General features: G+C 42.0%; 1 protein-coding gene across 10 annotated transcripts in view; it reads right to left on the bottom strand.

Annotated features, from left to right (window-relative positions):
- SGCD (sarcoglycan delta) overlaps positions 1-15,292 on the bottom strand; it is a 371,727-nt gene that overhangs the window by 51,622 nt on the left and 304,813 nt on the right. For all 10 annotated transcript variants that reach the window (XM_064520921.1, XM_064520920.1, XM_064520923.1 and 7 more), the window contains 2 exons: positions 14,020-14,107; positions 10,811-10,930 (listed from right to left, as the gene is read on the bottom strand). In XM_064520921.1, the coding sequence (XP_064376991.1) occupies positions 10,811-10,930; positions 14,020-14,107 (208 nt within the window). The remainder of the gene's footprint in view (positions 1-10,810; positions 10,931-14,019; positions 14,108-15,292) is intronic.

Genomic DNA, 15,292 nt, shown 5'->3' with positions numbered 1-15,292 from the left:
ATGCAAAGACTTTGTTCTCTCCTGCTGCAGAGCACGTGCCTGGCATAGCAAGCTGCTCTCAGTTTCCAGTGTGGAGGCAACGAAAAGAGCCAACAGGCTGGGCTCTGGGCAGTCATTTTGCTCCATAATATGAATCCAAAATGTAGCCTAAGGCAAGGCTGCTTTTTAATCCCAGTTTCCATTGAAACAAAGCAGAAGTATCACGTTCTGTGTGTGCATATTGGTCTGCCAGTCTCCCATTAAAGAGCATCTGCTGAACCTATAGCCCTCTTCATCCAGACCTGAAACTCTCTGATCAATCTCATTAGCTTTGTGCAGGAAGACTGGGAGATTGCTAGTAACCCACCACAGGAAAGGCTCTGGTATGAGCTCAATCCTAGCTGGACACCAGCAATTCCGCAGGTGAAAGAAGTTACGAATGCCCCAAGAAGGGAGCCAAAATCAGCTGGAACATACATCATCTTAAGTGGTGATAAATCCAAACAGAGGAAATAGGCATCAACAGCTCTGCTCTCCAAGTTGCTAGTTGCTTTCATTGTGCCGTACAAAAGTGCCTGAGCTGAGTGATGCTGTACTGTTGCCTTCCCTAGTGCAGAGCCAAGCGCCATCCCTGCTCCCTCTGTCCAGAACTGGTCTCTAGCCATTGCGAAGAGACACTGATCATGTACCACACCCTCTGCACAAAACTCCTGCTCTAGACTTCCACTGCTATCAGCTGGAATGGAGAGAAGTACTCAAATGCAACACAATGAGAGTTATTTTAGACTAATGACTGATGCTCCTGTTGTCAAGGGAAGGCAGCAATCAACTGAACAGCATTTGGGGCTGAGCAGAACTAGAAGGGAGAGAAATCAGGTCTCTGCTCAGGTGGAAGTGCACCTGGTTAGCCATTCCCCATTTCTTTTCTTTTTTAGACAACAATTTATTTTCTGTCTGTATGTTCTTTAATCAGTAATTTCAGATCCATAGAACCCCTTTAGTGTTGAATATCATCACTGCTTTATAATGAAATTGGGGGCACAGAGCCCTGAGACAAACGATGATTATGTTGGCTTAAGCCACTATTTAGCACACTGCCTTAATGTAGTACTGTGAAAAGGAGGGGAGAAGGAAAAGGGTTTGCTATGATTTCTTTCCAGATGAAATCAAGAGACAATGTATAGTGCTCTGATCTCCAGAAACTTCCTCCATTCCCACTATAATTGATCAGGGTGCATTCAGGAGTTTGTTCACGAAAATATTTATCTGATGAAGTTCCCTCCTCCATATGTCTCATCAGGGTAATATACAACAGTCTCAGAAAGGTGTCTGTGCAAACAGATTCCTAGGAAGTAAATCCAGCACAATATAGTCAGCAATGATTTGTGCCTGCTTCTTTTAATTTGTAGCTTTAAAAGCCTTATTCACCCTTAATTTATGTTTTTAAATGGATGAACATAGTAATTGCTGTTGCTCCCCTTGAATCTGAAATCAATAAGAGTTCCATTTCAGGGTCCAATGGTAATAACATGGCTAGGTTAAGCCATTCTACTGAACAAAGCCATAAAACTTCATGTTTGTTTCTAGGATAGCGTAAAAATGGTTCATTGCTTTGTCGGCACACCTTTGTCATCAAAATGTTAGGGGGCTGTCCTTTTAAAGTGAATTTATTGAATAAAAACATACACATAATAAACAAAAGTTTTTAAAATAAGTACATAGTATAAATTACTTAAAATCCTTTCGCAAAAATCTCTTACTCTCTTTCCCATCTGTCCTCATATGATTTACTGACAATACAACAAACTTTTGCTTTTATACCTGGTATCTACGGAACAGATTCTTAAATGCTAGCAGTGTATTATCCCCCTTGGGAAGCTGGTATTGGCCAGCCTGCCCTTCCCACCTGGGAAAACTCATTGGGCCACAGACACATTAAATATACCAGCTTAATATCACTCCCCTTTCTTTCTTCTCATCGTCCTCCATTACATTAGAGGACATCATTTGACTCTTACTGTTCCCTGACCCCTTGTGCAGCCCAGCAAGAAAGTTCCTTGAGTATCCAAGCTTCATGTATGTGCTGGCACATCAGTGAAGGTGACAGACTGCATGCTATCCACCGCCGTACTCACCTGCCCTTGGCAGGACTTCGATAGCTTCTGCGATGATAGCAGCCTCTGCTGCATCCTTCAGGAAGAGGATCTTCACACTGCACAGAGAGGTGTCCTGCAAAGTGAACTGGCCTGTGTCCTCTTTAGGGCTTCTCTGCATACAGGACACACTTCCTCTCTTACACAACACACTGCTGCCACTCACTTAGTTGTGAATCTTCCTCCCAGCTGGGAATTAGAGCAAGTGTACTGCCGCTGTTGCACTGCATTGCATCTCCAGGCACAGATCTCAGAGCAGGAGCAAAGCTGTGGTTTGCACTTAGCGACTAGTCAGGGAAACTCCCCACTGGCTTTCCGTTGGGGTATGTCTGAGGAAACTCCAGGACTTCAGGTTTTGGTCTTGACTCTACACGCACATGGTGGGCGAGTCAGGGGGAGCCAGCCCGTACACACTGGGATCTGTCTGAGGCCAGGACGGATCTCCTTGGGATTCCAACAGGGCTGGCTTTGCAGTGTGGAGGAGCAGCACTTGTCTGATTCAGTCTCAAAAAATGAACACAGACTTGTTTACGTTAGAAAACTTGCAAACTATAAGATGAGTTGCAAACTAGAAGAGCATGTGGGGCATTAGTGATGTGTGTGCCTGTAGACATACACTGAACTTCAGCCTAGCTTCAATGGCTGAATGTCTATGAAATGTAAAGGAAATAACAAAAAAGAATAGAGAGACTTCTATCCAGACTGAGAAGACATATGAAGAAAGGTTGCCCCAACTTATGCTGACCTCTAGGTATTTCCATCTTGACTAGGTTTGTGATCCTTTGACACTTTTTCTGCCACTCGACAACAGCAGTGTCATCACTAAATCCATTTGAAGTTATTCTTGGCATTCCTGTGTACAGTGCTAGTGTTGCAGAGAAACTCAGAAGAGCACCTCAAGTAGGAATACACAGTGGAAATTTATCAAGGAGAGTATTCTTTTGCCTTCAGAGAGCTCATGTTGTGAAGGCTGGAGAAGACACTTAGGAAATAAAAAATAAATCTACAACACTTTAAAACTTGATTTCAGTGTTTGGTAAGTGTACATTATGTTTCACTGATAATCCTTCTGACATCTAATCAATATTAATCCAATGTTGGTTGATTCTTCTTTTTCCTTAAACAGGATTAAGGCAACACAATCGGAACGCACATTCCAGCCTAGACTAGAAGCTGATGCACTTTACATAAATGCTGTCCTTTTTGTTTGGAATGCACTCTGAAGCTGAACTAAAAGCGAACACAAGAAAAACTTCTCTGCAACCTCCCTCCCGATGCCCATTGCTCTTTCTAACAAAAGACAAGTTTACAATCTGGGTGAGTGGATTTTGAAAAAGAAGGGCAATGTTATTTGAATTTGCCATTAAAAGGAATGAAGGGCAGTGTCTAGATCTACCTGTTGCCTTCAAAGCAGCAAAGCAATCAGCAGTATTCACTCAAGAATAGTTTGCTTGCTCAAGCATCTAATAGAATGGAAGGAAGACTTCATTTGGATGAAAGCATCCAAAAAAAAAAACAAAACAAAACAAAAAAAAAAACAACCCATCCAAAGCTTTGGGAAAAAACCTACCCACTTCAACCAAGCCAAACAATTTTTTTATATATATAGTTTTTGAATTCTTACTCTGTCACTACTGATTACAGATCAAATCACTTTTTCATGCCTGACTTTTAGTTCGATATGGCAAAAGCGCAATTCATAACTGAGAGTGCAAATGAATTTCCTTTTCTTGTGACTTTAATCTTTGACAGAAAAAATATATTTTTTCCATTGCTTCTCACTTGGGCTAAACATGATGCTTTTCAGTACCGCATCTATGCAAAGACCACAAAGAGATTCGATAAAACTCCAGGGACATGACTGAATGCTATAGACAATAGAGGCCATTTCCAGTGCTGGTGGTTCCAGTGCTAAAATCTTTTAACTACATTTGTCAGAGCCTTTCACTAGTTTACTCATTTTATCTCCTGTCCCTTTTCCCTAAGGCAAATGAGTACATGACAGCTTGGCAATTGCTCTAGGACTGCATTAGTATTATCACTTAATTACCCACAGAGACCGAGTAGTGAATGTTGGTATCTGCTTCCTAAAGAAGTTCATACATCTTCAGCAAAAGGTCAAATGCCTGTCTAAGCCTTGTGAGCAGCATGGTTAATGCGGCTGTGACACACGAGTTTCTCTTGCCAAGAGCACAGAAGGGAGCTCTGGAGCAACGGTTAGGTCCAGGTGCCTTTGGAGCAGCCTGAGCAAGCAGATGCTCGTTTACAACTGGATAAACCGGGAAAGGCTGCTGGTGCAAAGCTGAAGGTACAATGTTTGCTTCCAGAAGCACAGTAAGGTGCCATGGCCACAGGTCTTGCAGCACTGAGCCCCCTTTCAATTATATGGAACTTTCTCTTAACTGCTTTTGCATGGGAGAAGTATCATAATAGGAAAATGCTTCCATTTGCTATAAAAGTAAGTCTTCTGGCATCACTTCTCCTTTGAAAAAGCTATATACAACTGCAGTAAGGACACGTTGTTTCAGGAACACATACAAAATCTCTAGCACAAAGATTCAAGCTTGCCATTTACCCCAGGCATAAAGTTGCAGCAGACACAATGATAAGGCCAGAAAGGTCTTTGGCTCACATCTGATTTCAACACTTGGCTACAAAAGTTATTCAGGCTGCCATACACAAATCAAAGTGCCATTTTGAAATCGTAATGGCTGCTGTAGAGGGCAAGTGAGTGTGTCCCTGACCCATAAATTGAAGAAGGGTACATGCAACAAAAATGGGCAGTAATTCCTGGAAGTTTAATTTCTAGATTACACCACCTTCTAAAATGATCTGTTTTAGTCAAATAGCATTGTGTATTATTTTCATTAAGTACAGCTAGTCTTACACTCATTAAAGTAACTCTGCTATAAATACTGCAGCCAACACAAGATACAAATGACAGGCCAAGAAATCTTCTACAATTGTAACGTTAAGGAAATGTGAACAGAGTCTGTTAACCAGGCTGGTATTGAAACCTCAGTTCTGTAGGGTTTCTTTTATTCCTCCCAAATCAAGTGAACACAAGGCTCGCTGAAAATGTTTGTGGATGTGAAGCTTTTGAGAAGTTGGGACAGTTTACACAGATATATTGGCTCACTTGCCAGCCCAGAGTGAGAGTGCTGAGGGCACTGCAAATGCTTTTCTCACCCTTCCATGGGTAGTAACACGCCGCACTTGTGAATAAAAGGTGTAGCAAATACGGAACACGTTTAAAAAGAAAAGAAAAACCAACCACCAAGAACAACAGAATATCCAAACCCTTTTAAAAAGGTCTTTGTACGAGTCAATTATGAGGTCAGCTCTTCAATTATAAGCTTGGACTATGTTGCTTTAATTGATGTTGTTCCTCCACTAAAACCTTTATAGGCCTTACTATATCTCTCTCCTAAATAAAGTGCTAGAAACATGCCTTGGAATTAATTACTCCAAACTTATTAATAAATTTGCAGTAACATTTCAACAGCTGACTCCCCTTTTCAGGTGCATTCCCAGGCACCTTCATGAAGAGAAACCAGAACAAAAACCACTCCCAAAATAACATTTCAGAAAGTCCAACCAGCTACTAACACCCGCATACTCCACATATAGAATGAGATGGGTCAGAGCCCAGGGGAATTTGCTACAGGTCCCCAGGGAGGCAACTGAAGTAGAAAGAGAGGTAAAGTCTAATGACTTGACGGGAGGGCGTGAAGGGGTTGGCAAGATCAAAGGCGACTTTTGCCAGCGAGGGTGTCGGGGTGGACTGCCAATGGCAGGACAGGGAGCACATCTTCTACAGAGAAACTACTGCAGTCTTTGTATTGGGAGATGAAAGCCAACCCATCACACTCTAAAAACCACTACATCAGCTAGGGTTTCCCACAGAAAAAGGCTTTAGCCAAATCCTTACTACTAGATCACATTAGAAGAAGAACTGATGCTACAAACGCCTAAGTGAGACCCACATTTTCCAAGGACTCAGTCCAGTGAGGGACCCATTAGCTGGGGAGCAATTCCTGTATCCTTGTAGTATAGAAAAGGGGCCTTGTGGTCTTCCAGTAAGGTAAGGTGGTAAGTTAAACAGTGGTTAAGTAGTATGACTGATCTGTACAACATTCAGTCCATCCAATCCTAACTCCCACAAAAACTTTCCTATACCACTCAAACCCAGGAACCGCAAATCCTTGTAAGCTACAGAAACACATCCTTTTCCTTCTTTTTAAATCTTAGCTCATTGTGATGCATCTGGATTCCCAGCAATATTTAATCTTTAAAAAAAAAAAAAAAACAGTTCATAAATCCATCATAAATATTAATTGCCAGAGTATTCTGGCAAGTTTCCCTGAAAACTAACTTCAAAATATAATCTCCAAAAGGATGTCAAGGCTCTTGGGAGAACTGACACTGGCATGTCATCAGATGTTGTCTTATAAGGTTAAATTAAGCATCTGACCAGAGTTTAATTTATGTAAAAATTCATGCTAATTTAAATTGCTTTAGATTTAATTAAAAATGCTTTTGTATAGAGATAATAATGTAACTCTGTTAATTAGTATCAAGTGGCATCTAGAGGGCATATTTAAAAGCTAATGTGGAGAATAAATAGAGCTAATTAACAGTCAGAATAATGCTTTATGATTGTCCTTTGTTTATAAATGCTGTAACGTTCAACATGCTGTTAAATAAAATTGGTAATCAATGTATATCAAAGTTATTTTTTAATGCTCTCTAACTAAGGAGTATTTCTTACACACCATTTCTCAGATGATCTGAACATGTTTTATTTCTGGAAGGAGGGAGGAGGTGGGGAAGGGGAACTGCTGTATAACGTACAACATGTGAATTCAATTAAGACCAGTTCATTCATTTCCCATAATGCAGAACGCATGAGTTTACGAGCCCGCAGGGGATATCCAGCTAGGCATTAGTTTGCATCTACTTGGTGTTTGCCAAAGTACAGTGCTGAGCGTGGCAGAGGCGAGCACAGGGAATGCTTGCTGGCACAGCTCCGGCGCTTCATGCCGCGCACGACTGCTCGAGCAGCACTGGGCTAGTGAGTGGGGGAAAAGGTGGCCTTGGAAATCTAGACCCAGCAAAACCAAACTGAAAGAGTCCCAGCTCTGAGAAAAGGGAAACGGTCCAAGGTTTATGGTAGTAACTTAGGAGCCTGGCTTAGTTCTTGATCTGCCTCTGACCCTCTGAGACACTAAGAAAGAAGCTTGTCCTGTGCCCCAGGTCCTTCTCTGCAGCATTGAGGGTGCTGCCCTGCTTCGGAGTATCTTAACAGCCCAGGAGGCACTCAGAGATTATGGTAGTGAGGCCTGTAAGAGAAAGAGGTGCTACAAGTGGTGATGTACTACCATCCTCCCCTCTGCAAGAGCGGAGGAGATGACTGGGCAACTAGAGGCCCTGACAGATGAGCTTAGAATCCAAAGGGCAGGCGGCATTTGGCAAAGGGCTCGGATTCCACGTGCTCTGAAGGCGAACACGAGCTCCTTCTCAGCTGTCTGGACTCACACAGCTGCTGAGTTTCCAGCCAGTTTTGAGCGTGGGCAGAAGGAACTCGTGCCGCGTGTCTGAAAAAGTCATGTGGACGCTGTTGGGGGGACCACGGCCAAAGGGCTTGGCAGCTGCCCTGGTCCTCACGCAGCAGTTCCCATTATCCTCCAATCTCACCTATGAAGACAGGCTTGACGGGATTCATTAAATCAAATAAAACCACTGAAGTACTCCAAATTACACAATGCATGAAAAGCAGAAGGGACCAACTCTGTCTTTGTGTTCTTCAATGGTTAAAAGCCAGAAATAGACTCCCAAAATACAATTAAAATAAAAGGTATTTTCGTTTTGTAATCTGCAGAACACATGCAGTGCAACTTTTGAAGCCTTGTTAAATGCAACATATGTCCTACTGATATCCATTTTTCAGTTTCATAATTCAGTGTACCTCTCCTTTTTTAAAATGCCTTCCTAATGCTGGAAAAGCCTTTAGTTACACAAAGCAGAGCATCCATTTCAAAAAAGAAAGCACATGTTTTCTCATGTTAAGGCTTCAGCATTACTTTGTAGAACAAACTTTCAAGATCAACTTTGAAGAGTGTACAGCAATTATCATTAACAAGATTAAAAGCTAGCCACAAGTCCAATATCTGCTGCTCTAACCTCTGTAAGATGACTTTCATGCCAGACTGCAGACATACACTTCTTTCTGTAACAAGTATATGTTCAGCAATAACAAGTTGAGATTATTTACATAGGTGTCAGCAGACACATACCAGCAGCACCTGAGATCCCAGACACCAGAAAAATGATCAAAAGAATTTGTCTGTGTACTACAAGTTGGACTAGCCTCAAGCACAGACAAAAAAACTGAAAGGAACAGGAACATATGGTATAACACTTCCCAGCACGGCAAACAGCCGTTGCAACTACTTTTGGAGATATAATTAGATTGCAGGAGCAAAGCTGGAGAAAAACAAAGCCAAGCATGAACTCTGAAACCATTTCAGCTCAAGGTCATTGAAATATTCTCCACGCAACATCATCTGTGATACCATCTCAACTTTTCTGATAGCTCTGCATAAGCCTGATAAACCCTGACAAACACCCAGCTGCAAATAAAAATAAAAGTGCACTACAGTGGTAAGCAGTATTTCCAGTGCTGTTTACACAGGAGACTAAAATAAGGCATAAACTCAAAATAACTATCAAAAATAATTGCTGGTTTCTCCACAGCACAAAGTAAACACCATGCAGTATTTTTGTATGCAATCCAAAAAGGAGTACTCATAACTTGTAAAAACCAGTTTCTGTATTTTGTGAGAAAACAAATGATCTAAAAATCTCTCTCATTTAAGGTCTCCAGTAAAACACCTAAAATCTTTGCTTCCTGAAACCACCTACCCTGCACAAAGACCAGATAATTAAATAGCTCTGAAAGGTGCAGTGTGAATGGAGATTTTTGGTAGAACACAGATTGAGACAAATCCTCCACAGCTCTGAAACACTGCATGTATTTTGAACAGTCCTTTTCAAAGTTTTCTATTAAAAGAAATACTGTTAATTTTGTGGAGTCTAACATTTATCCTATAAAACTCACCTAACTTCAGTATAGCTGATGACTGAACTGGTCCAGTATATGCCAACAGCAACTGGCCACTTTAAAGAGCTACAACAGGTCTTTCTACAAACAGGAAATCATCTAGAATACCAGGACATCAGGTAACGAAAAGTATTAAGGGTTGGATTTGAAGTCCCACTCATGATGGATTAGACTCTGAAGCCCCCATTCTAAGCTTCTTTATATTATATATAATAATAATAAGCCACATACGACATAATATTATGTATGCTGTATAATACTGCATATATGTGTAATATTGTTATACTACTAATATGCTATTTACTATATTATATAGAGTAAATATGATATACCATATACTGTAGAATAATAATAATAATATATTCTTCTAAACCCCTTCATTGATCTCTCTGTTTTTAGGAGCTTACTAGAAAAGTAAGGGACCATTTGGAGTGAACAGGGGCATCCAAATCCAGCCGCTGGAAGACAGGTATCAGTACAGTATATCCACTGAGGCCAGCAGAACTGCTTTGTGATTAAGCACTAGCAATATAGAGCTACTCAGTCTAGTCCTACATGAAAACATTCACAAGCAAAACTTAAAATATTGATTGAACTGGAGAGCACGGATTGAACTGGAGAGCAAGAGAATTAAAATTGCTAAGAGGTAACTTCATACAACTACAAAAGACATTTTAAAACAGTACAATTACCTTACCTGTCTCTTTTCTCTAATTCAGAAAAAAAGAAACAACCTACAAAACCCTGATAAACAACCCACACTCCCCAAACCCAAAGGGTAAGTCTCAGTTTCTATCAGGAACTAGCAGTGTGAAGCCTAGCAGGCAGACACGGAGCAGGAAAGCTGGGGGAGCAAGATCCTGCACTGGCACAAGGAGAGCTCCAGGTCCCCCATCTGCCTTTAAAGGAAGACAGGGAAGTGGTGGCAGTGGCCAGCTCTCCCAGGACATTTAACCATACCCACAGAATAGCTGGAGATGGCTCAAGAGATGCAAAGCATGTTCTCACACGCAGCTAAGGACAGATTAGCTGATATAAAGGCCACCAAGCTGTTCAGAGAATTAATGTGAGATCCTAATTCATATTGACTTTTCATTGCAGTTCTCCTCCTTCGTGTTTGCTTCAGAATGAAGGTAGAGCTCGTGAAAGTGGTGAGATGAAAAATATGAAGCCTAAGGTTTCCTTACACACAAAGACAGCGATTGCAGCTATGGAAGCATCCTTATAGTGATCCCTCACTGCCCTTCGTCCCAGACGCAAGAGATAAAGCAGTTTAGTTTCCAAAGCTGGTTTTAATGCTGCTTTACAAGCCAGACAAACCATTTCTAGAGCAGTTTTCTCTGCAGGGGAAATAACATGTAGTGCAGGTTAAGAAACTCCTCAGATAGAAACTCCTGGCCTTAATCTGCCTGGAAGAGATTCAAAGCAATAAAGACAGTGAAGGGCTTTATCGCCAAAAGAAGTTTTCTACAAGCACAAAGGGAAGTTAGACAAAATTATTCTAAAATTTGAAGAGACATGTATTAAAATAGTGATTCAGTCAATAATCTTTTACCTAAAACTCTCAACCTCTCTGCTCCAACTACCACTTCGTTGTCATCTGCAGAAAACAGCAATTTTCCAGAGAGGGTTTTCACCTCAAATTTTTGGCTGTGTGCTTCCACTGCTTGGGGACCTAGAGGGGAGAAGAGATTAGCACAAAATCTTAGTGAAAAGTATATGAAAAATCACAAAGTAGCTTTGTACATTAAATAAGTCCATCTGATGAGATTATCCTAATAACTCTGCAGATACAACCTGCATCTGACACATCAAACAGGGAGGTCTGTACACGTCAAGGGTGACCCCTCCTTCAGAAAGGGCAGTATTTTCTACCCAAATCACACCTCAACTATTTCTACTTATATTTTTGTTAACGCTTACGTATGTCGTTACCATTAAGTTTGGTATACTTGGGGAATTTTTTACAAAAAGAAAGATCCACATATGAAATAGCAGTGAATGTATCATTGTGCTTTCAGAGTACTGGTGCAGCTGTAAAAGGAATCAAGACCGCTTCCTGAATACATTTTGCTAGTATCAGTGCTGTGGTGTAAAAGAGTCTTGCTTTCATGCCCGTTGGATATGCCTAGGTTAAACTGATACTGGTGTCATGCATGGTCCAATTCAAAAAAAGGAGCAAATGCTTCCCATTCAAACTGCAAGTTTAAGAGCTTACTCTTACATCACCAGGAAGGCAATTCCTGGAAAAAGCCGAGGTTTTCCATCTTGGCACTGTTGAAACTTAACCCTAGCCCCTCCACCCCAGGGGAATGGATTTCTCCCCTGTGCAAGCCAAGACAAGTAGCAGGGTCTCATGTTTCAGAAAGTTTTTAGATGAGTAAACCTTTCCTTCTTAGCTCTTATTTTAATTCTGCTGCTTCTCCTGCAGGTTGTTGTGTAGTCCAGTGCTGAAAAGCCTCTGGTAATGCATTTTGTTGTGAAGCCTGATAATCATTAGGTGACTGAACGGCAATTCTGTGCAGGTCTGTGGCTCAAAGGCTACAAAGAGCAGCCCCTTCTGTTACGTGACCTAGGTTAAACTTTGTACAAATCACCGTCCAACAATCCTATGTAGCCTAATCCAAATCAAAGCCTCCCTGGAATATGCTACCACACAAGGTAGATGGTTGGATTTAGCATTATTCCTGTCATCTTCCTGACTAGTCTCATTTCTCAAAGGAGAAGAGAAATGTGACCTGAAAGCCAGCATTTTCTTATGGGCAATTTCTAACTCTACACCCTGTGTTTGCTTGCACAGGTCATCTGCCTTAGCATTAGGGCACAGACAGAATTGTGTGCATGGTTTGGACTACAGAAAAGTAAGGCTATGCTGAGATCCCTGTATGTTGAGTTCTGCAGAAACACTTAAAAATCCTGCAGCCATTCCAAGAAAATCCCATACTTCTGGACAGCTTTTAAGCTTGATTTGTATCTTGCTAATTAACTGCCTTCCTACTCATCACTGCCGTGTACTGTACTTGGGACTACATCTTCACTCCACTCCAAAACCAGAGCTCCTGCAGAATACAGAAATGAGCTTAACCACGACGTCATGCTGAGAGGCAACAGCCTGCAGAGACAAATAGGGAGACTTCGGCACAAGGGTTTAACACTAGAAAGCCTGAAATGGAAACAAGCTGCCCATTACCCATGACACTGCATTGGGCCTGGAATCACTCTAGGTGTTTAGGATGGAGAAGGCTCCACTCGGAGGTGGGAGACAGAGCGGGGAGGGAAAAGCCCTTGGGCTGGAAAGCCTACCTTCCCATTCTGCAGCACCACCCCTGCACCTGCGACTCTGTTTTGCTTTTCATTTGTCTGAGGCATTTACAAAGTGGGACAAAAGATGAACGGGGGACTACTATATTTCATTAGTGACATCATTGTATTTTGTCATCTTTTCCTTTCTTAGGGAAGGTTGTCCCATTTTATTACGTGATGTCACAGTTTAGCAGGGCTCAGAAAATGCAATAGGCATTTATGACAATCTTTGTGGTTCTGGGGAAGCATAGCTAGGTACTCATGCTCCAGGCAACTGTGTCCTGAATGAAACCCTGTAATCCCGAATCAAGCATCTGGAAAACAGGAAAGATATAATCTTTTCCAAAAATGAGACTGAAGGTCCTTTACTTAGGTCTACATCACTAGCAACCTGCCCTCTGTGTCATTTCTCATCTCAGTGTTGACTTGGCCCATGCTTAATCCTGAGCATGCTTTATATAAGCATGTGTGCACACAATACAGTGCTGCTACTTCTTCCACTGGCTAGGTCTTCTCAAGCTCTCATGAAACGGAGGCATTTAAATGAACCAAATACCCTCCGGAAAATGTATGGCAAACCAACAAGCTAAACAAGTTCATTTTGAATGTGAGAATCTGTGCGCTTGGGGTTGAATTTATTTCCTTCCTCAAGGCAATTCATGCCACTTAAATTGTTCCTTACCGAAGCTGCATATTTAATTATTCAACACTGTGACTGGAGGCCAAGATGTTATATAAGCAAGCCAGACAATCCAGTCTCATGTAGAAACACCATGTTTATGGATTACTAGCTCAGCCACACAGCAATACTACTCCCAGTCCCTAAGTAAACCTAAATAAATAAATAAATATCTATCATAGATCATATACATATAATATATATTAACATATATAATGCATTAGGCTCTTTCAACCCAAATTACAAATGCATTAATTCAAAGGTCTCTGTGCGCTAAGGATTTATGAAACACCCATTTCCCCATCAAACACACTAATGCTTGGGAGCATAAGAGAGCTCTTTATCAGCAGAAGGGCTTTGGGCTTAGAAGGCTCTACATTGCAGCGTCCGAAACCAGCCACAGTTAATCAGCAGCGTTCCTGAGATCTTAAGCAAGTTAAAAGTGTTTCAGGAAAATCCTGTGCCTATTATGAAAGAAATGTCAGCCCCAATATGTTCTTCTTGACCCTGAAGCTGTACAACTAACCTTTCTATCTCTGGATTGTCTTTCAAATGAAAATGATGGTCTGCTTTGTTATCAGAAAGCACCAGCCAGCTGCCTCTCCAGCATGACCTTCATGTGTCTAGCTTTGTTTCTACAAAGTGGAGCGAAGTTTTCATTTGTACTTCAACAGATACCTGGGCTCCCCTCCTGTGCGCCGTCTCAAGCTCACACAGCACCCCACAGCTTGCTGTCTTTCATGTCTCCTTAATTCCTTCCCGTAGTCCTTCCTCCTCCTTACCTGTTACAAGTCGAGTTAGGACTTTAGTCTTGTCATTGAGGATGTTCACCGTAACGTTTCTGGCAGACTGGAAGTACAGTGGGTTGCCCTGGAACAAGAACACAAGACAAGGCCGTGAGAAGGGTGCCAGGCTGCGTGACAGCCGCGTGCGCAAGAAACCAGTTGTGGGGTTTGCCTACAGCTCCTCTGGGCTCCCATCACAACACTCGCAAGGCTGGGCATGTGTTTGAAGAGCAGGCTACTGGGTTTGTGCCCTTATGTGTTGATTTTTTTGTGTGTCTAATCCCTGCACATTACTGATGTAATCGGGAACGGAAGTGAGCCTATCTGGAAGGAGCAGCCACAAATACAGGCACGAATACACAAATACAGGCAGATTTCTTTTCACACAGCCTTCCACACCTGTGTAAAGGGAGTTTGCTGAGACCCCTGATATTTATGTCAGTTCCTGATGCTGCTGATTTCTATTGCCCAGGATAAAACCCTCACCCACACCTCTGTTTGCCCCAGATTAAGTTCTAGTGACTAGCCTTGTTTTAGGGACAATCAGCTTTAGTGCCAATGAAAGTTAACCAACTTGTAATTTTAAAACATGCAGGTGATATGGGCCCTGATCTAAGCTTTCCAAGCTCAAAGGTTTTGGGATGGTTGTTGATGACAGTAGTGTATTTCATAGTCAGATCTGCAGTATTGCGTACAGCTCCAGATGACTTAAGCAGGTTTTACCAGGTATGTGTACTGCAAGGTGATGTAGGTGAGCCATGCCCAAAGGGGTGCAAACAAGAAAACCTTATTAACATGGAGAAAGTGCTTTTCATCTCAACGTACTTGTCAATGAAGCATCTGGTGCGTACCACAGTCACCATCCAAACTGGGATGCCAGTGTGCACCACTTGAGACCAGGCCCATCCCATCAGGCTCCATGGAGATCCACAAGACAAAGTCTTCCCCACTCCCCACTTCATCACACAGATTTCTGCCCATTGTTATATTTTAAATACAGCTCTGAGAAAAAAGCTAGAGCAGCTGTTAAAATACAGGAACCACATGGCTACCTGGCACCACCCTTTCCAGGTAATCCACCCGCAGAACGAAGCCAAACAAAACCCACAGCAAAACCCACCTGGCTCCTTCTGTATGCAAATGCATGCAAAACACCTCAGAGCTCATGTTTCCTCCAAGCAGCCCCAGCCCACACAGTTGGTTTCTCGAGGGCTGTTAGCTGCCTAAGACGCCGACACAGGGTGACCCCAACTTACAATCACCCAAACTT

Source organism: Dromaius novaehollandiae, chromosome 15, assembly GCF_036370855.1.
Source record: "Dromaius novaehollandiae isolate bDroNov1 chromosome 15, bDroNov1.hap1, whole genome shotgun sequence".
In the NCBI taxonomy this organism is placed as follows: domain Eukaryota; kingdom Metazoa; phylum Chordata; class Aves; order Casuariiformes; family Dromaiidae; genus Dromaius; species Dromaius novaehollandiae.
Note: the sequence above shows the minus strand (reverse complement) of the source record. Positions and strands in the feature narration are given on the sequence as shown.